The sequence below is a fragment of the Centrocercus urophasianus genome, unplaced genomic scaffold (genome assembly GCF_019232065.1).
Source record: "Centrocercus urophasianus isolate 14NV4802_14NV808 unplaced genomic scaffold, USGS_Curo_1.0 seq_11, whole genome shotgun sequence".
NCBI classification, from domain to species: domain Eukaryota; kingdom Metazoa; phylum Chordata; class Aves; order Galliformes; family Phasianidae; genus Centrocercus; species Centrocercus urophasianus.
Genome location: NW_024884253.1, coordinates 55,055,703 through 55,075,243, shown reverse-complemented (window position 1 = coordinate 55,075,243; position 19,541 = coordinate 55,055,703). Strand labels below are relative to the sequence as shown.

General features: G+C 40.4%; 1 protein-coding gene across 1 annotated transcript; it reads left to right on the top strand.

Annotated features, from left to right (window-relative positions):
- Window positions 1–2,126: 2,126 nt before the first annotated feature.
- Window positions 2,127–12,567, top strand: LOC122170921 (cytochrome b5). The gene is made up of 5 exons (XM_042838190.1): window positions 2,127–2,330; window positions 7,038–7,166; window positions 8,968–8,997; window positions 10,581–10,615; window positions 11,436–12,567. Exons 1-5 carry the CDS (start codon window positions 2,187–2,189, stop codon window positions 11,512–11,514), a joined length of 417 nt encoding a protein of 138 aa, XP_042694124.1. The 5' UTR covers window positions 2,127–2,186; the 3' UTR covers window positions 11,515–12,567.
- The last annotated feature ends 6,974 nt before the right edge of the window (window positions 12,568–19,541 follow it).

The following is a 19,541-nucleotide window of genomic DNA, read 5'->3' as shown; positions in this document are numbered from 1 at the left end:
TGAATCTACGTGCTGCAGCACAGTCCAGGTGCAATACAAAGGAAACAGAATGTTTATGACAAAATGTACATGTAAAATTTCATTATTCAAAGAAAATACAGCCCTTTACTACAGCGTAGATCTCAAAGTGCTCCACAGAGGGAAAAAAAGCAGGCTGAAAATCTACTTTGTATCCAAGGGGAGCCACCAGTGCTACATACCAAAAGCAGCTGTTTTAATGTTTCTCCTACTCATCTCCAAATCAAAAAAGCCCTTTTTGGAAATGGCCTTACCAAAGTGGTGAAGTTATCAATAAATAGAAAGCAGTTTTGTTGTCCAAATGTTATGAAGTCATTAGATATCTGAAAGGCAGATCGTGTAAATCATAGGATCCTTGAATCCTTAGAGTTGGAAAGGACCTCTAAGGGCCATCTGGTCCAACTCCCCTGCAGTGAATGTATGATATTGTTTAGATCAATAAATATGATAGACTGGATAAACTTTTTGAGGAACTATTTCAACAGTTTTTGCTAGTTCTGACAGTTTTGCTGTTCTAATTTTTTTGCTTTGCATTACTTACTGTGAAACACTAAAAACCTTTATCTCAAATTGTAGAAAAATCCCAAGATTGGCGTTTTGAGACAGTTTTTGAGAAAATGGTGTTTCCTTGTTTCTTATCCTTAAAGCATCTTAAGTTTCTTCTTGCAATCATGAAAAGTGACATGAAACTTCATCAGATACTTCAAAAACCTATGATTGCCTTTAAGACAAAGCGCCATTTCAAACAAACGAAGAGAAAAATCATCTTATCAGATTGTGAACACAGAAAAGAAAGGCTGGGTCCTCTGCTTTCATTGAACTTTAAAAGTCTTTCAAATGGTCAAACTGGGGATTTCTGTGATAAAGATCACAGAATGTAAAGCACTTTGCAGTGTTCCTGGGCTTTGCTTGCTGGCAGAGGACAACTCTCTTGGGGGAGCCACTTGTTGTGTTCTTCCCAATGATCATAAAAAGCTAATGGGGCAGAGTGCTGGTAGATGGTTTGTTCCCTCAGGGGAGAGCAAAAAGAGAGAAGTGCCCAGAGACAGAGATTTGCTAATCAGGAATTGCATAAAACAAACCCAAGTGCCTTCTTTATCAGTAGATCTTGACTGTGCAGGAGGAATTACACCTGTAGATGCAGTGATTGTAACACACCATCTTAAAATCAACACAACTCATGCTAAGGTGGCCTTCAGTCAGAGAATGGCTGTCACTGTTCTTCATTCAAAACAGGCAATCACAGAATTGGTGAGCAGTATTTCTTGTTTTCATACCAGCCTGGGCAATGGTACCCAGGGAAGGAGGGCCTTCCTCATTACTACTGAAAGCTACACAAAGCTGTGAGGGGCTGCAGGGACTCGTGGCCATTGGGCTTGCTGTCATACACTGGAGGTAGCACCTGAATCATGCCCTGTAAGCGTTATGTCACTTAAGTTATGTTAGAAACAAACAAGCAATCCCTCCTCCCCCCAAAAAAATGAGCAACCAAACAAAAAAAAAAAAAAAAAGACCACCTAAAACCACACTGGAAGCAGTGAATCAGGACGCTGCTGACCTGAAGGAGTTGACATACAGCTGCTCTGGAGCTGGGTTTTACCTCAAATAAAACTGAAGGAAAACAGGGCAACTGTGTGTGGAAGATCGAAGCCGAGAGAAGGCGAGGGAACAGCTCCTGACCCCTCAGAACGGTGGGGAGGTGCTAAGGAAGGCCGTGAGGGCGCACCTGCGGTCCCGTGAAGCGCTCCACCTCACGGCCACAGCGCGGCGCCAACAGCGCCTCCCGCCCGAGCAGCCACAGCGGAGCGCGGCCTGAGGGGAAGATAAGCGGGCTGGAGTCCGCACGCCTCTGGCTGACTGAGGGGGGGCGGCGCACGTGACCGAGTCACGCGGAGAGCGCCGATCGCGCCCAGGGAGGAGGAGACCTGGAGCGCGCACCCCACATCTGTGGCGACATCGTTAGCCCCGCCCAGTACATGGGATCCGCCAATCCCCGGCCGGTAGCGTGATGACTTCTTTGAATGTCATACCCTTTCGCCAATGAGAGAGCAAGAAGTGGAGGGGGGAGGCGGGCGGTGATAGGCTGTTGGCGGGGCTGTATTTGGTATCCGCGCGTGAGAGCGGGGCTGTGGTGAGTCGCGGCGGTGTACTGTCTGTCGGGTGGTGACATGGTGGGCTCCAGCGAAGCCGGCGGTGAGGCGTGGCGGGGCCGCTACTATCGGCTGGAGGAGGTGCAGAAGCATAACAACAGCCAGAGCACCTGGATCATCGTGCACAACCGCATCTACGACGTCACCAAGTTCCTGGATGAGGTGAGTGCCCGCGAGCGGGAAGTGTCCGTAGGGGGCGGTCGGCTGTGGGCTCCGGGCTGCTCTCGGGGCGGCGGCTGTCCCCAAGTGTCGCCTAGGCAGTGGCGAGAGTCGGCTGCTGCTTGCTTTAGGCTTGCCGCGTTTGCGGCGCAGCCTTCTCGGTGCAGCTCCGTTCCCGAGGGAAATTCTTAAATATCTGGCTGTTCCACGTGTTGACGACTCCGCGGAATGGCACTCCTGGGTTAAAATGGTCCGTAGTTATACTTTATTGTTTGCCTTCTTCGCATGCTTTTGATAGCTGGCTGACTTCAGAAGTGAAATACTGATTTTTGTAGACCACTCGAAGGCACTCGAAGGTATTTACACGTGACAGATAAGAAGAAACTCATGCTGGCCGCATGCTGGTGCGTCCTGGGTTATGGTAAATGCTTCTCAGCAAAGCAGGAATTACATTAGCTGTTTCTATAATATTACCGGTCAAACTCTGTACCCCCTATGGCTTCTTCTTGCAGGAGCTGAAAAGCTTAATGTATTTCAGTAATTAATTATAGGCTACTGAAATAAGGCTACTGGTCCTTCTGCGAGAATGCTGCTAGAACATCATCTCACTCTTTCCTGATAGGAGATTACACATGAGTATCAATTTACCAGGGAGTGAAGAGCTGGAAACAGCAGCAAGCTTCACCAGTCTTATTCCTTAGTTCAACAGGAAATTCTTCTAGCTGCCGCCTTAAACTGTAGAAATATTCCCTTAGTGCTTCTGGAGTCGAACACTTTCCAATGCTTCACTGTTAAAGACACTGGATGTTCTCATGCTTAAGATGTGAATGGTGGTGCTGCCTTTCACTACATTACAGTACTTACAGGGTATGTTTTGTCTGTGCAGCTGCAGTCTCTACTAAAAGCTTGTAGATGCTTTGTGGAACTTGGGCTTGGGGAGCCATCAGCCTTTGTCAATACTGAATTGAATTTAGTAGGTGGTGTGAGGTATACACAGTGTGACTACATTAGCTTAGTTTTCTAAGGCCAAGGCTTAATAAGATGAAGTGCTGGAGAAGAAAAGGGTTACATACTTTGATATCTTACTGCAGGTAAAGACTCCAGCAACCGGTTTTTTTTTGGGTTTTTTTTTTCCTTTCCAAGTGGAAACTCTCTTACTCTCTTAAATTTTATAATTTGAATATATATCTGAATTTTCTTTTATATCAAGGTATATCCTCTTAAGATGGGTAATCCGAAGAGCTCAGTTTTTGGAGTGTGCTGTCTGAACATGTTTGACATGAAAGACCATGCTTGAGACTGGGAACTTTGGTATCATCTTCTTCATTTAAAGGCTGTTGGAACCCATGTTACTGCAACTTTGGGAAACTTTTTTATGGTTTAGGGTCTGGCATCCTCTAGGAAAAATTAGTTATTAGAAGTGATTGTGTACTCACAGCAGGATATTATGGCTATATCTGTACTGCAGATAATTAAATACATTTATAATATTAAATGTAAATTAATGAGTTAAGCACGGTGGTAATGTTTGATCATATTTTTAGGCAAGTAAATAAAGCAATCCTGCTGCACAGGCTTTGACAGCAATCTAACAAGCTAAACAAGTAGTTTAGTATATTAAAAAAAAATAAAAACCAGAAAACAAAATAATCAGTGTCCTGATCTCTGCCTTCTCTTGCCTAATTTCTTAGGTCCTCCTAATTTCTTTGATGGAATCTTGGTTGGATTGCGTAAGCTTGGCCAATGTGCATAAGAACACCTCTACCTCAGAGAAATTATGTGTTCTGGAAGCATGCTATGAAATGTGTTGAATATTCACCTAGTGTTAACTTCATGTTTAAGTTACTTTATCATTTCAAAGATTGATTTGGAAATACAATTCAGAGTGAAAACATTAATGGCCAATGTAGGCTTTCTTCATAAGCTGAGAACTTGTACTTTCAGGGCACTTCCTAAATGGGATGGAGAGCTCTCTCAAAACGGGTTTTGGAATGCTGATTGAATTAAATGCAGAAAAAAGAAATACTGTTTTACTGTGCCAGAATGAAAAATGGTCTCTCTGCCATGTGGCTGTGAATTCACAGTTTTGTGATATGGTGATATTCTGGAAGATGGTATAAGTTAATGAATAGCTTACATCAAAAGGTGCCAGTAGGAGCACACTGTTAAGTCTGTCAATATACCACATGAATTCTTATTGCAGGACCTTGCAGTCTAAAGATTAAAGCCAGTGCTATGGTGAAACTTGCAGGGGGATTTAAAAATGCTTTGAAAAAGAGCAATTCTTAGCATTCTTCCTGTGAAACACTGCAGGCTGTAATTGTTTTGGAGAAGGGGGTGCTCAACCAGTGAGTGTTTTCTTTGCACTGTGTATAAAACCCTAATGATGGCTTTCAAAAATACAACTGACAAGAAGGACTACTCTTCTACACCCCTTAAGTCTTATGTGATTGCAGAATTTCTGTTCTGCAACTCTAACAGTTGATGGAACTAATTTGGAAGACTCCTAACTGTGTGAAAGTGTCCTTAAAAGACTAACAGCTGTTTGCTTTTCTACACAGTAGAGCCAAAGGTTCTCAGGGCATTTCTGTCTCTGCTTCTGGTGTATTTTGTAGAATACAAAACTGGTGGAGGCCTTCAGTTATCTCCTCAAAACTTAAATGGGACTGAAAACTCAATTCACCCCTCAAGTATGGGGGGGCAGGATGGGGTGATAAGAATGGTGAATTATGGTAGTTAAACTTAAACAATCTTGGACTATGACACTGGGGAAGTTGCGTGACTGTGGCAAGAGGGAGAAGATCTGATATGTGTTCTGGATGAAGTAACTGCAGACTTTTGACCCAGATGACAACAGTGAATTTAACTGCTTAGTTGCCTTATCTAAATCTAGGAGAATTCATTCAACAATATCTAGAACCTGTTAGATCCAAGTTCAACATTTTAGACTTGGACTTGAACGATCCCTAAACTTTTGTTCACTCCTTTCCCTGAATACTTATCAGGCTGTATTCAAGGGCAAGATTTTAGTGAGCATGCCATGTTTGCAAGCCTGTTTGCGTAATCTTTACTCTGCATGCACTCTCTTAACCTTTTTTGGTGCAGCTACTATGGCTGATAGCTCTATCAGTTGCTTAATCTTGCTTTTGCTGAGTCATACTAAAGATTCTTTGCCATTCTGGGTTTTTTTTTCCAGGGAAAACAGCCTTGCTTTTGAGCAGCTTTCTCAATCTGTAAAAACACGTGCCTTTGTGAAGATGAATTCAAGCTTTGGAGTTCTGGCATAGCTGGAATACTGTCGTCTTAATCTATATGAACGAGTCGTCGTTTGTGAAAGAGAAAGGATTGATAACAAGTTAACAATGAGGATTTGAAGTAAATGGTAACTTCAGTTCCTTAGACCAGGAGAAATGTTTGTGTCACTTTAATCTCCTGTAAGAATGGCTTTTCTGTTCAATTACACACTAGGCAAGATAACTTTAAATAGAATTTTTGCGTACGCTCACCTTTTTAGATTCTGTAGTCAGAAGCCTTAATAATGGAATTAAGGCACCAACACCTTATTTCTTCTGTCCATTCTCAAGTAGTAGGACTTTATGGTTGCCTTACTCCAAGGCTAAAACAGTCTCAACTTGTTTACCTACCAACTCCTGTTGTTTATGGAGTAGCTCCCTGCTTCCAAGTTAAGCAGTGCATCTTTTTGGCAAGTTGCTTATCTGATAACTGATGAACTTGTTGATGCTGAGAACTTGCTCAACTAGACAATGATGTATTGCTGTATATATGCAGTTTATTAATGGATAAAAATGGAGAGCTGCATGCAATTCCAAAAGTGCATCCTGGGGAAGAATAAAAGTCAGTGGTTAGCAGGGAGTTTGGTTAAGGGAATAGTGATGAGTTGAGGCACTGAGAGGTGAGTGACTTCTTGCAGTCTCACTGCTTTACCAGCAGTGGAGTCTGGCGATTCCATACTCTGCTAGAATGAAACTGCTTTTTTTGCCTCTTGTATGTGCTTCCAGCGCTGCTTAAGCTGCACCAAAGTAGCTGGCTTACTGGATAATCATGGAATAACTTTTTTAGGAAAGAACGCCTGGAGGTTAGGAGAGGAGGCTCCATCCTCAGGCTGAAGCTGGGATTACCTAGGTCAGGTCAGGTTCCTCGGGACTGTGGCGAGGTGCGCTTAAAAGGTAGAAATTCTGCAAGCTCTCTGGCCATCTTGTTCCACTGTTTGGTTACGTGGTGTAGGGAACCTGCTTTGGTAGGGGAGTTGGACTCGATCTCTGGAGGTCCCTTCCAACCCCTACGATTCTGTGATTCTGTGATTACCCTTTTTATGTGCATCTTCTTTACTGCAACTTATGTTTGGATAGAAATATTTCTATCCAAGTTGTGGAATTGTGAACACAGAGTGTAACTTTAGATAACAGCTTGACTGCTGAAATACTGATTGTTTCTGGTAATGTTCTAAATGCTGCTTTAGCTGCTAGGGTAATGCTTCTTGCTGGTCTGTCACTGATCAAGTGGAGACCTTTCTTCTTTGATTTTGGTCTCTGAGAAAGCTAAGGCTTTCTGGTTATTTAGAGGGTCTTATATTTGCTCTAAGAAGTCTAGCAAGGACTTTATTTATTTTCAGAAATAAATAAATGAAATTCTATATTTAGAATAGGGGATGGTTTTCAATAATGAATTCACACTGATTAAAAATTGCAGCACCCGGGTGGAGAAGAAGTCCTCAGGGAGCAAGCTGGGGGAGATGCTACTGAGAACTTTGAAGATGTTGGCCACTCTACAGATGCAAGGGCACTGTCGGAAACATTTATTATTGGGGAGCTTCACCCGGTGAGTATGCAAGAATACCAGTACTTGATGTTTTTGTGTGTAGCTATTTTGCGCTGATATTTTGCTTCAAAATGTGGTGAGTTCCCAGTTTGGTTGGATGCTACTCTGTAGCTCTGGATGGACCTGGTCTGGAGAGAGTCCTCCCTTGTGAAGTGAGTTGACTAGTGCAGAATCGGGATGGTCACATCTCAAACTTGGCTTCTTTGGAATATTTCATAGCTTTGTTTTTGAATAAGTTGAAAATGGAATCATGCTGTTTCTGGTGCACCCTTTGAGCTTTATAATGAGACTCTGTAATTCTTGAAAGTTAGATATATAACTGTCAAGAACCTTTCTTATATCAACATGCTAAGTGTTTACTTAGCCACTCTCATGCATTCATCATTGTAAATGGTGTACCAGGCTTCCATCTCAGCCTAGAGCTTTGTATGTATATTTAGAAGACTGCTTCAGCTGAACTGTAGAATTGCAGCGTGGATGAGGCTGGATGGGACTTCTGGGTCCATCTGGTCCCACCTCTGCTCTAGCAAGGTGCCCAGGCCCATGTCTAGGTGGCTTCTGCAGATGTCTGAGGAGGAGATTGCACAGCCTCTTTGGACATCCTGAGCTACTGTTCAGTCATCCCCACAGTTAGAGAAGTGCATCCTGATGTTTAAATGGAAAGATGGAAAAATAAATCTGATTCTTTGTCGGTCTTCCCTGTCTTTGGTTCCTTGTGTCTTGTGCTGTGTTGATGTTGCCTGCTTCTTGTCAGTTCCCACTAGATCATGTCACTTTTCTTTTTCTGTACTTTCACACTTACTGTTCCTACCACATGTTTGCTGCCTCAAGCTTTGAAGGATAATTTCTGCTGCCATGGCTGCCTTCTGTATGTCGTTTATAAGCTCTCCAATGGCAGTAGTTGAAAACCACTTATGGGAGACCTAGTCAGATAGCGTACAGGGAATTGTACTTTCCATCTGTGCCTGTTCTCTTGTCCTCCCCAGTATTTTGTGTCTTGCTTTTGGGGTGGATATGTACTACTCAAGACCGTGATATCACGCTGATCTTGGGATCAGAGTCCTGATCCTGTACCTATCTGAGGTTCTCTCTTGATGAATATTACTAGTGTAAGCCTCTCCTAATATGAAGTAATTCAGGTCTGGTACATGTTTGCAGTCCTGCAGATTTGCCGTCTGTTTCAGGTGGCAGCTGTTACCGGTAAAATTATTTGTATCCTGGCTGCCAGTAGACTTCATTCTTGTTTGACAGGTGCCTGTTTTCATTTGGAACAAACATTTCAATAGTTTTGTGTACCATACACTTAAAACAGTCACTAAGGTGCTGTTTCTTTTGTAATGAATGTGACTGTCCCTCGTAAAGCTTCAGGAGTTTCTGAAAGCTCTACGGAACTTGAGACCTTTGCATTGGAGATTATACCAAACTAGTTAGGTAATTGTGCTCAATAATATGAGTAGGCTTGGTAGGAGTAAGTAGTTGCTATTTAGGGAAATGTGTGCTATATGGAGACGAAACAAATGTGAAAACACTGGTAGAAGAAATAATTGAGTGCAGAATCAAGTTTTACTTCTTTACTGTCTCGTGGCAAGTGTTATACAAGGAGGTGATCTTATGGTAGCTGAACAGAATACACTGACATCTCTTTGCAAGTCTCTTTCCTAGTGGAAAAATAGATATACATTAACAGATGAGAATTGTGAATGGAATTGAGTAATTAAATGTATTTTTTAATTTATTTATTATTTTTATGTTCTGGATGCTCATCTAGATTTTTTTTTTTTTTTCCTTTATTTTCCTGCAGGATGACAGATGGAAGCTTCAAAAACCAGCAGTAAGTGTGTTTCTTGCAATTATTTCTTTTGAGTGTTAGGTGGCATCTCTGTAAATGGTATATTCAGCAGCAAAAATAATTAACTTTATTTAAGTGTGGTGTTTCCAATCATAAGCCTCTTAAACCTGTTGATCTGGCCTTATAATTTATTGTTCCTGTTAGCTGTTCTTTATTGTAATTTTTGTGGTTTCTAACAAAGAAGTTAAGTCTTGTGACATTATACTACAACAAAAAGATGAATCTAGAATCTGTCAGTGGTTATCTAGCATCTAGTTTAAGAAGAACATTTATAGACAGGATAGATTAAGCTTATACTTCTAAACAACAACAAAAAAAAGCAAATGGCTTAACAACATATTGGCAACACTGGTAGATAAAGAATTCAGACAGATTTGATAGCTGTAATATAGATCAGTTAATTTACAATTGTGAACCCTTTTCAAGATGCTGTTTGCTTCCTGACTACTGCAGCAGACTTTGATGTCCTGTCAGTGCAGTAGTGTGTTTGTTCCAACATATTCTTCTGTCGTCATTAAAGTTGTGTTAGCATTCAGCTTGTGAACTCCTAAAATTAGTGTCTATTAAAGAAGCAAGTAAATCAGAGATGAAACTGCGCAGTTATTGCTGCTGAGCAAATAGAGGCTGGTCGGTTGGAACCATCTTCTGGCCCTGGCACGTCTGTTTATATAAGGTGTTACACTTAATAGGTGTTAGGCCATGCTCCACGCGGTTTGACTTTAGGGATAGTTCTTCATGGAGGTATCCACAAAATCAATAGCGATGGGATTACTGAGCCTTTTTCTTTAAACCTAGCGTTTGTTGTGCATCAACCTGTGACAGGCTTCTGAAAAAGTAGCCTGTTTAGACCTGTGAAAAGATGTGAGGAATCTTTTTCACTTTTTGAGAACGTTTATAGTTCAGTCATACTGAAGGAGTTCATTTTTCTGTTCAGCGTTAATGCTTAGATCTTCAGGGCTGTGTGCAATTGCTAATCCAGAAATGAATAAGTATTCTTAAAAACTGTGCAGCCAGCATTTGATCTTCCAGTGATTCTTTTTCTGTGGAAACTGAATTTTTAAAAAGTGCATGTCTATATCAAAAGATATAATATAAAATAAATATAAAAGATATAATAACTTGCCTGTAATTCTTATACAGTCTGAAATGCCACACTAACAGACTGAGCTTAATAAGCCTCATTTGGATATAAATCGGGACCTTGCTTCGGTGTAAGAGTCTCATGTATTCATTTGGAGTCCTTTCAATTGGATTTTCAGCAAGCAAGTGATCTTTGTCTTTTAGGCCACTAAAACTTTTCATATGTAACCTGAAGTTGAAGTTTCATGGAAATCTGGCAGCAAAATTTCTTGTAGTGTGTTTTTTAATGAATTTTGTTGCAATGTTGACTACAGAAACTGCTGCTATCTAGCTTCTTATTCAACAGTTCCATTACAGGAAAGAGGCAGAGCACTGAGTTGTGCTGAAAGTTAGTCTCCCTTGATCAGTTTTGAGAAATTCAGGGGCCAGTAAGTATGGACAGGAGTATGTGCTTAATGTAAATCTTTCTCTGCTTTGCTTTTTAGGAAACTCTTATTACCACTGTGCAGTCTAATTCCAGGTACAGTATGGCATATGGTACCAAATTTGAAATTACTCACAATAATGTTTCTGAAGTTCAGAATGTTATAGCATCTCTCTGTAGGAAACACAGAGTGGAAGGATGCTGCATAACAAGTTCCATTCTGTGTGTACTATGGTTTGGCATCTGTGTGCCATCTTACATGCATGTTAGTGTAATGTCTAGATTTTTTTTTTCTCACATTGATGTTTATCAGGCTCTACCAAATTGCTTATGCAAGCCCTCATTTCTGGATGCTGTTGGCTGAATAGAAGACATTTGATGCTATGAGTGGTGTGTCTTCCATTTTTAAGATTTGTTGTATCTAAGGGGAACAAGAGGATTGTCTACAAGAAGGAAAATCTGTCGGTGTGGTGGGTGGGCATATGTTCAAACATCATTAAATCATTACTTTTAAAGTTATACTTTGCTTACTGTTGCCCATTGCTGAAACCTCAGATGAACTTCCTGTACCCCTTGGAATGAGAAGCTGGGTATTTGGAAGTTGTCACATGTTAAGTCCTAAATTTCTATGAAATAGTTTTGGAATGAGTGATATTCTGGGCATGATGCTATGACTTTAAACACATCTGAAGTCCTCCTCTTTTCTAGCAAACAAATCTGTTGTAAGCTTTAGTGCACAGTCTGAAGAGGACAAACTTTTTTTTCTTGGCTAGAGTGGTACTGGCCTAGGTGTTCTGCTCTTGTCTTCACATTACGTATTTCTTGGGGTGGGAGGGGCAGACTTTATTGAAACTGACTTTTTGAAACTTGCTGGGTGTCACTTCCTAAATTACTTGTTTCAAAAACTTCTTCCTAGTTCATGGTCCAACTGGGTGATCCCGGCAATAGCAGCAATTATTGTTGCCCTGATGTATCGTTCCTACATGTCGGAGTGAGCATCTTACTGGGAACTAATGCAAGAAGAGACTGATCTGGGAGAGAATAGAAGCAATCCTAACCCAATGTATTTCCAGACGAATGCCTGATATCTGAAGATAAATTCAATTTTTTCAAAAAACTGAACAATTCTTTTCTGCTGTGCACTTTTCTTGATGTTGCCTTCTGATTTGCTGTACTGAAGTAATAAAAAGGCAGCATTTCTTTTCGTATAACGACATATTCTCTAATGAATGATTCGATAACTGTATTATTTTCTGTATTAAAATAGTTTTGTAAGTAGCATTCTGATTCTGGTTATATCTTTTTAATCTGTAATGGGTCTGTAGGACTTTCTTTGCATATAAATTTTATAGCTTTAAATTACTACCAAAATTTGTACATGTATTTGTCCAAGTACACAGCTTAACTTAAAAATCATGTTGTCTTCTTATATGCAGAATGTTAGAGAAAGAGGCTAATTAAAATAAACATAATGGAAAAAGCTGAGTATAGTAATGAGTACAGGTGCCTGTAAGTGGCTGGGTCCTGCCAGCTGGGCTATAAGAAGATAACTTTCCTTCTCTCTTGCCATGTGCTCTTAGAGTTGTTACAGGTATTCCTGCTGGCAAGCTGTTCTGTTTGACTGCCAAGGGAAAATTAAAAGTAAAATATGAGATCCACTGGCCCAATTACATGTCTCCGTTTTGTGAACTGTTCTGCAAAAAAGGCAGAAAGTGCTCTTCCACTAAATTCCACTAGAGGTAATATAACTGCTACTGAGTAATACTGTTCTTGCCAAGCACTCAGGTGACTCTGAAACTTGTTCTGAAACTTCCAGACTTGTATGCAGTCTTCAACTTTGTCATGGTATGTTGTGAGGGGAAAAAATTGATGCTCAGAATCTGTTTTTGATTGTTCTGTTATGTGCTCCTTGGTGCTGCACTATGGAGAGATGACCATTTTCTGTGCTAAATACAGACTGAAAGTGTGCATTTTGTGGTGAAATTTTTTATTTTTATTTTTTAGTCATATATAAATGATTATGAATAAAAGTTTAATTGCTTACTTTCTCCTGGCTGAAATATACTCATTTCAATCTTCTGTGAAGCTCTTGGAAGGGATGCTTTTGCTTTTTGGGGCCCTTTTCAGGTGAACCCATTCAATAATGTGTCCTCCAAGTGAGACCCTTTATCAAGTAGGGAAGTTGCATGTAAAATGTGAGATAGTGTATCCCAGTACAGTTAGTGAGAATAAATGATTCTAACCCCTCTGAGATAAACAGCATATCCTCAACGCCAGCTAGTGACTGTTAGCAGTGGTTTGCCTTTGTAAGCTCTGACAGTCACCAGCACTTGTAGCCCTATTGCAGCAACTGCCCCCTGGGAGCACCATGGAAAATGCATTCAGTGTAGGTCTTGTATCAAAATGAGCAATAGGAGTTCTGTGATTTCTAGATGAGAAACACATCTCTTACACATGCATGACCATAATATGTCAAGAATTCCTTATTGGGGGATTCTTTTTACCTTTGAAGCAACTAAGGATCTATTAAAACCTCTGTTCTTGCAGAAAACATCTCACAGTTGACTGTGAAAGTGCTTAGTATCTTACTTTGGTATTCTTGAGTTCTCATCTTGATTTACAACTATAGGCATTTATGTTTAGAGTAGATCCCATCACTGTATTTGCCTTGGAGACATGACTTGCAGTGTAAACATCAGTGGCTGGGATTTTGTGTAATACTAATTTCTTACTCTGTCCTGTTGTCCCAGCTTTTTCTCTCAATGTAAGGTGAAGCTGAGTTGAAAGTTCAGACTTTGTTGGCTTGTTATAGATTACTTTTAAAAAGGATATATTAACTCTTAAGTTGATATTTAGACTCATGAGCTAAGTTTGAAATAATGAAGTTTCTGTTAGTTTTTAAAGTAATGTTTAAATTCACATCTGATCAAGAAAAAAAGTTTCAGAAAACTTAACCTTTCAAACAATTTTGCAAGAATTTCAGAAGGGGATAATTATGTCCACATGAGCAAATAGGGTAATGCAATCAAAGTGGATCCATATAGCAAAATACTTGTTGCAAAAGGTGTTTTTTTTTCCTTCGTGCTTCAGGAGCTTTACTGTGGTATTGTTCTGTTTGCATCCTGTATAGCAGATGCTTATTGGAGGTTGGATTTTACTATGTTATACCCTAGAGTATCTATTCAAGCTCAGCAGAGTAAAAGCAGTCCAGCTGGCACAGAGAATTTCCATAGTGTGAACTAAAAATGCAGTGAGTGCAGACAAGTAGCAGATGCAAGTTAAAGTGCTACTGTAGGTGCACTGAACTTGTTCCTTGCAGTTAGTGTGTTTGTGTCAGTGCTGGTGTCAGTTGTTCCTGAGAGAAGAGCATTATTGTAGTGGGTTTTTAAATGTGAAATGATGAATGTAAAACATATATATTAATAATCCTTTTTAATATAGTAATGTTAGATGGGCGTTCCTTAGGGGGTCACATAGGAATTTTGATGTGACTTCATGAATATGAGAGGAAGAAAAAAATTGGGTGCGGTGAGGAATGAATTGCTTTGCTACTGCAAAACAGATGAATTAAGGGTAGTCAATATTCATATGGTTTGGCAGCAAAAAGAAATGAGTGGGCAAAGATCAATTTATTTTCAGAACGAGAATCCTCATCTTCAAATCCCATCAAAGATATTTGCTCTAATTTGCTCTATTTGTCTGGTCATGTCCTTTAGTACTAATTTTTGTTTGGACAAGCTGATTTTGGTGATCAATGTTTTAAATTAGATGTCATCCCATGTTTACTTGTACAGCAGCACTATTTATACTGCTCTTGTGTCCTGAAGTCATGTGTTTGTGTGCTACATTTTTGGCCTTAATTTGACTATGTTCTGTTGTTCAAAAGAGTGAGAAGAGAGCACCTTGCAGTGGAGACAGCATTGGCTCCCCCTTGCTTTTTGTGGAATAAAGCCAGCACACTTGTTCGTTTTCTCCCTGTGCTAAGTTGGGAAAATAAAATACTATCTTTTTCTCTGGCCTACTTGCCTTGGCACAACAGTCTAATGCCTTTCTCTAAGTTTTGATGCTATGCTGCATTCAGGGTTTTGCAGAATGGTGGGGAGGAACTGGCAAGGGAGTAAAAACTAGGCAGGTGGAATCCAGTCACAAATCTGTAAGTCAGTACGTTGGCAGAGACAAAAAGAAAAAAAAAGTCATTACTGTTTTTGTTTTCTGAATGTTTGATGTTGAGGGTAAATGGATATTTATGAATTCAGAGTCATGCTGACAAACTTGTTGCAGTGTCTTCTGCAAGGCTGGCAGTGAGGATTACTATCTGAAACTGTCAGAATGAATGAGCTGAACATACATAAGGATTTTAGAAACTATACAAAAGGAGGAGGAGGAAGTTCATACTCCTGTATCCTTTGCTCTGATGACTGTTCAGATCTAAGTTGAAGCTAGTAACCAGTAGATCATTTGAGCAAATTTGAGATTTGCTTTCCTGATTTTACTTTACTTTCCTGTTACATTACATTCCTTCTCCACAGTTAATTCATTATTTGTTGAAATATTTCAAATTGTGGGTGAGCAGACGAACACCCAAATTCATGAGAAATGATGAAATACTACATCTCGTAAGGTGACTAATGCTGAATTTTCTGTTCTTTCTGGAAACCAGTTAGGCTTGTTCTTGATCACCTTACAGGTAAGGGCGTGCATAAAGCAATTTTTGAAATTTTCTTTCCCAGGTTGCTAAAACTGGGATATGCAGCGTAACTACTGGTCTCTATTGATGCTTGCTAAAACAGCTCAGAATGGACTAGATTGTACTGTGAAGTCTTATATATAAGAAATAGATTTTGACTTCTGTATAGTACAATTTCTGCTCCTGTTTCTTCCAGTCTACTGTGCTTAGGCAGAAAGCATAATACCAGAAAACCTTAGGGAAACAGTTGTGGTATCTCTGGACAGAACGCCACAGAAATCATGTGGGCTCCCAGAACTACATCCCAGAACAATACCCAGTAGCATATTCTCTGCAGAAATCTATCCTTTTTCTGAGGATCCTGGTCCTTGCCTAATGCTTGATGGCCAATTCTATTACAGGTAAAAGCACTACACAGTATCTCTGGAGTTCCACCTACTTAGGTCCTGGATAAATGCAGCCTTGTGTTGTTTGAAATCATGAGGTTGTTAACCATCAGCTGTGGGAAAAGGACTTGCCTTCAAGTAGAATGTCTTTTGGAAACTGCTTCAGGGGCTAGGAGGTAGGTAGACTGGAAAGTAGTAAGCCAAGCAGGTGGAGTATTTTCCAATGGCATCCTGAAAATAGGGAAGGATTGTTTCTCCTGTCACATTCACTTGTCACAGACTTCTGAAGCTAGTTGATGCTTTGAGCATCACTCATCAAACCTTAGCAGGGCCTGCAAGGATTACCTTAAGAGCATGATGAGTATTATTATCTATTTAGGTATTAAGAGTAGACATAAGAGAAAAGCTCAGCCTGCATCTTAGAAGCCCACAGGTTGGTGGGTTGTAATCGGGAACAAGCAAATATGTTCTTTCATTTGTAAACTGACTGGATTCACGCTTTATGTTTACTGAATGTCTCCTGGCACAACTTGAGGCCATTCCGTCTAGTCCTATTGCTAGGAGAAGAGGCTGACCCCCACCTCACCACAGTCTCCTTTCAGGGAGTTGTAGAGAGCAGTAAGGTTCTCCCCTGTCCTTCATGGCTACCTCTCCACACTTCTGCCCATGTTCAGCTGAGCGTCAACCAACACCCCCAGGTCTGTTTATTCCATGCAACCTTCCATCCACTCTGCCCCAAGCCGCTAGCGTTGCCTGGAGTTATTGTGGCCAAAGTCCGGGACCCAGCACTTGGTCTTGTTGAACTTCAACCCACTGGCCTCTGCCCAGCGATCCAGCCCATCCAGATCCCTCTGTAGGGCCTTTCTATTTCTTGGCAAATTAACACTTCTTTCCAGCTTGATGTCATCTGCAAACTTACTGAGGGTACACTCGATCCGCTTGTCCACCCTGATCCCTGGGGAACAGCACTTGTGACTGGTTGCCAACTGGATTTAACTCCATTCACCACCACTCTGGGCTCAGCTCTGCAGCCAGTTCTTCACCCGGCAGAGTGTATCTGTCCAAGCCATGGACTGTCAGCTTCTCCAGGAGAATACTGTGGGTTCTTTGCATGGGTCAAAGGAGTACAAGCATTTTACAAATAGTACTGGAAACTTCGTTTTTTAGCAGTTAGAATGAGAAAATCTTATTTTAATTTCAGTTGATTCTGCAGAATTATTTTTTGACCCTATTTAAGTAGCAGATACTGGAGTAAGGACACAGGTTGTTATGTATGTATTTTCTTGCCTTGGTGAGGACGTCAGACCTGAGCATATGGATTAACAAGTTACTAGAGTACGAGCTGGAGTGTGTAGATTTAAAGCTAACTAGCTTCATGACGACTCCTGGTGGTGAGCTGCTCCTATTATTGCATGCGTATACTTTCACCGCCACAGATAACTTTCACCACCTTCCCTGAGAGATTTATGATCATATGCTTGAGAAGCTTAGCATCTAGTAGGTGTGAAAGTCTGACTGAAAGAGGCTTACCTGTCTCAAGGCCTGATGAGGCCAGCATGTGTCTCAGAGCATCACACATTCTCAGGATCAAACTCTTCACAACTCTCTTTTTTTTCATACAGAAAGTTGATGTCAGGGAAATGTGTCAGCAGGTGAGAAGGAGAAGGCATAGTCACTGGAGAAAATGGAAATAGCCTTTGAAACAAAGAATATCATCCAGGGTTTCCCTTTTGAGCTGTGTAACCTAAGCGGGTGTGTTCTGTACCATGGGTTTGGGCTGCATGAGGCACAGCAGCACAGCTCCAGACTTGTCACAGGTTTCCAGGAGGACATGTTTTCATTTGTTCTTCAAATCAGCACAAACCTATTAGGAATCCCTTAAAAATAGATGATCTTCCTCCTCGCTCATCTGAATTCAAGAAAACACACTCATAAGGTTAACATCAATAAATCAGCAAACTACATACTTCTTGTCCTTTAAAAATCTGTGTATTTTAAACTCATCAGTGCAAGGACTGTGCTTTTGTGTGTAAAAATGCCCAATACAAACAGACTGTGATCCTGCTTGTAGTGCTTAACTTCTCTAATAAAACTCCTGGAAAGAGTAAGTGTCAATAGCAGGGCTAGCAGGTAAGCTGATGAACCTAAATTCCCTTGTAAATACTAATCTCAGCATGTGAGAGATTTCTTTCATTTTGTGAACTACTAGAGCAATAAAAATCTGAAGTACACAATGGAGACTACAGACATTGTCTTGAAATTGAGAATAAAATGAGCAAATACTTGCAGACATGTGCTGTGGAGTATTATTTTAAGTAAGCAATGGTGGTGTTATGTATGTCTCCAAACACCAGTCATTCTATCCCTGGGGTAAAACTTCTCTTAATAAGCTGATTTTCAATCCACTCATACAATACCATTGGAAAAAGGATAAATTTACTTCCATTTTTCTTTCAGTAACACAACAGAAAAGGACTTCAAAGATGTTAAAATGTTACACTAATTTAATGAGTTTTAGTATTCACTGATCATGACCTGGCTGTGGTGTTACCTTTGGAGATCAGTGACCAGGAAATCACAAAGGAAATAGGATTTCCAGAAGAATTTGATTGCTACATAATGAAACTGTGGGGTTTGTTTTCTTTTCAATTAAATAAACTTTAAATTGAAACAACTGCATTTATTTTAGAGGGATCAACCCAGCCCATGCAACAAACTGCTGCCCAAATGCTCTGGAATAGGCATAACCTTAATCCAGAAACAAGTTTCCTTAGTCAAATGTACTTTTTTTAGTGATTTGTCTCATAAATCAGCCATATGTAGATGCCAAATCCATTCAAGCAGCTGCTCAGCACATGACAAAATTTCTCTCCTAGGAGTATAACAAAATAGGCATTATCGTCACCTGTGTGTTGCACCATAAACAATGTAGACAGAAAATACTATCAAAACAAGCTTTTTTGGCTTTTTAGCGGCTAAGGCTTTATTCAAAGATACACCATATACCCTGGCTGCCATCCTCCTCTGGATTTCTCCATTTCGCAAAGTAGTTTGAGTCTTATTTTTACGAAGAATGGCTCCAAGCAGGTCTGCGGGCATTTCATATCTCTGCCTTAATGGTAAAAATGTCATCGGGTACATTCAGAGACTTCACAAGTTCATGACTTGACTTGATTTCTACTCTGACTCACAAAGTAGATCAGAGATTACGAGTGTAAAATACAATCTGTGTAAGGCGCTCATCACAGGTCTTTAAATTACTAGCAATATACAAGTTTAATGAAATGAAGTGCAAGATAGCATGCCTCTTGCACCCTTCCTGTTGCAGAGGTAGCTGCACCTCAACGGCACAGCCATGAAGGAGGCAGTCCATATTAGAAATGATTTGGCAAAGTAAACAGATTTACTGAGCTAAGGCATCAAGGTCTTTATGTTTGCTTAATGACAAGAACTAGTTGGACTCTACTCTGTGCTGCTGAAAGGACCTACATATCTTCCTAATTGCTTATGTAGCTGCAGATATATAGATAACAATTGAAACAGGAAAGCTGGTATAGAGAAATCAACTATCAAGCTTATCTGCTCATCTATGAGAAAGAGGCTCTGGAAAAAACTTTTCTCCTTGAACATTCCTGTTCACATTTTTACCTAAGAATGAATAGCTCTCTTCTACCTTTTCTCTCAAGCCCTCAAAGACTTCTGGGGGGTGAAATTTGTGTCTGCATTTTGTAGATGTACAAAAACACAGCATTCAACCAGGCCAAGGTCTCAGCCCAAACAGCACTGCTTTGCTGTCAGACAACCAGCAAGGAACAAAAGGTTTTCTAAGAGGTTGAAGTGATCTATTTTTTTTCCTTGTCAAGATAAAATTACAGAAATGTGTGCTGTGCAGAGTTACCTGGCTTTTTTCAGCTCTGCTGCTGCATTCTCTTCCTTCAACGCCAACTCA

Coding starts and splice junctions, on each gene's coding strand:
- LOC122170921 (XM_042838190.1), top strand. CDS start 2,187: ATGGTGGGCTCCAGCGAAGCCGGCGGTGAGGCGTGGCGGGGCCGCTAC. Junction 2,331..7,037: donor TCACCAAGTTCCTGGATGAG/GTGAGTGCCCGC, acceptor TAAAAATTGCAG/CACCCGGGTGGAGAAGAAGT. Junction 10,616..11,435: donor ACTGTGCAGTCTAATTCCAG/GTACAGTATGGC, acceptor ACTTCTTCCTAG/TTCATGGTCCAACTGGGTGA.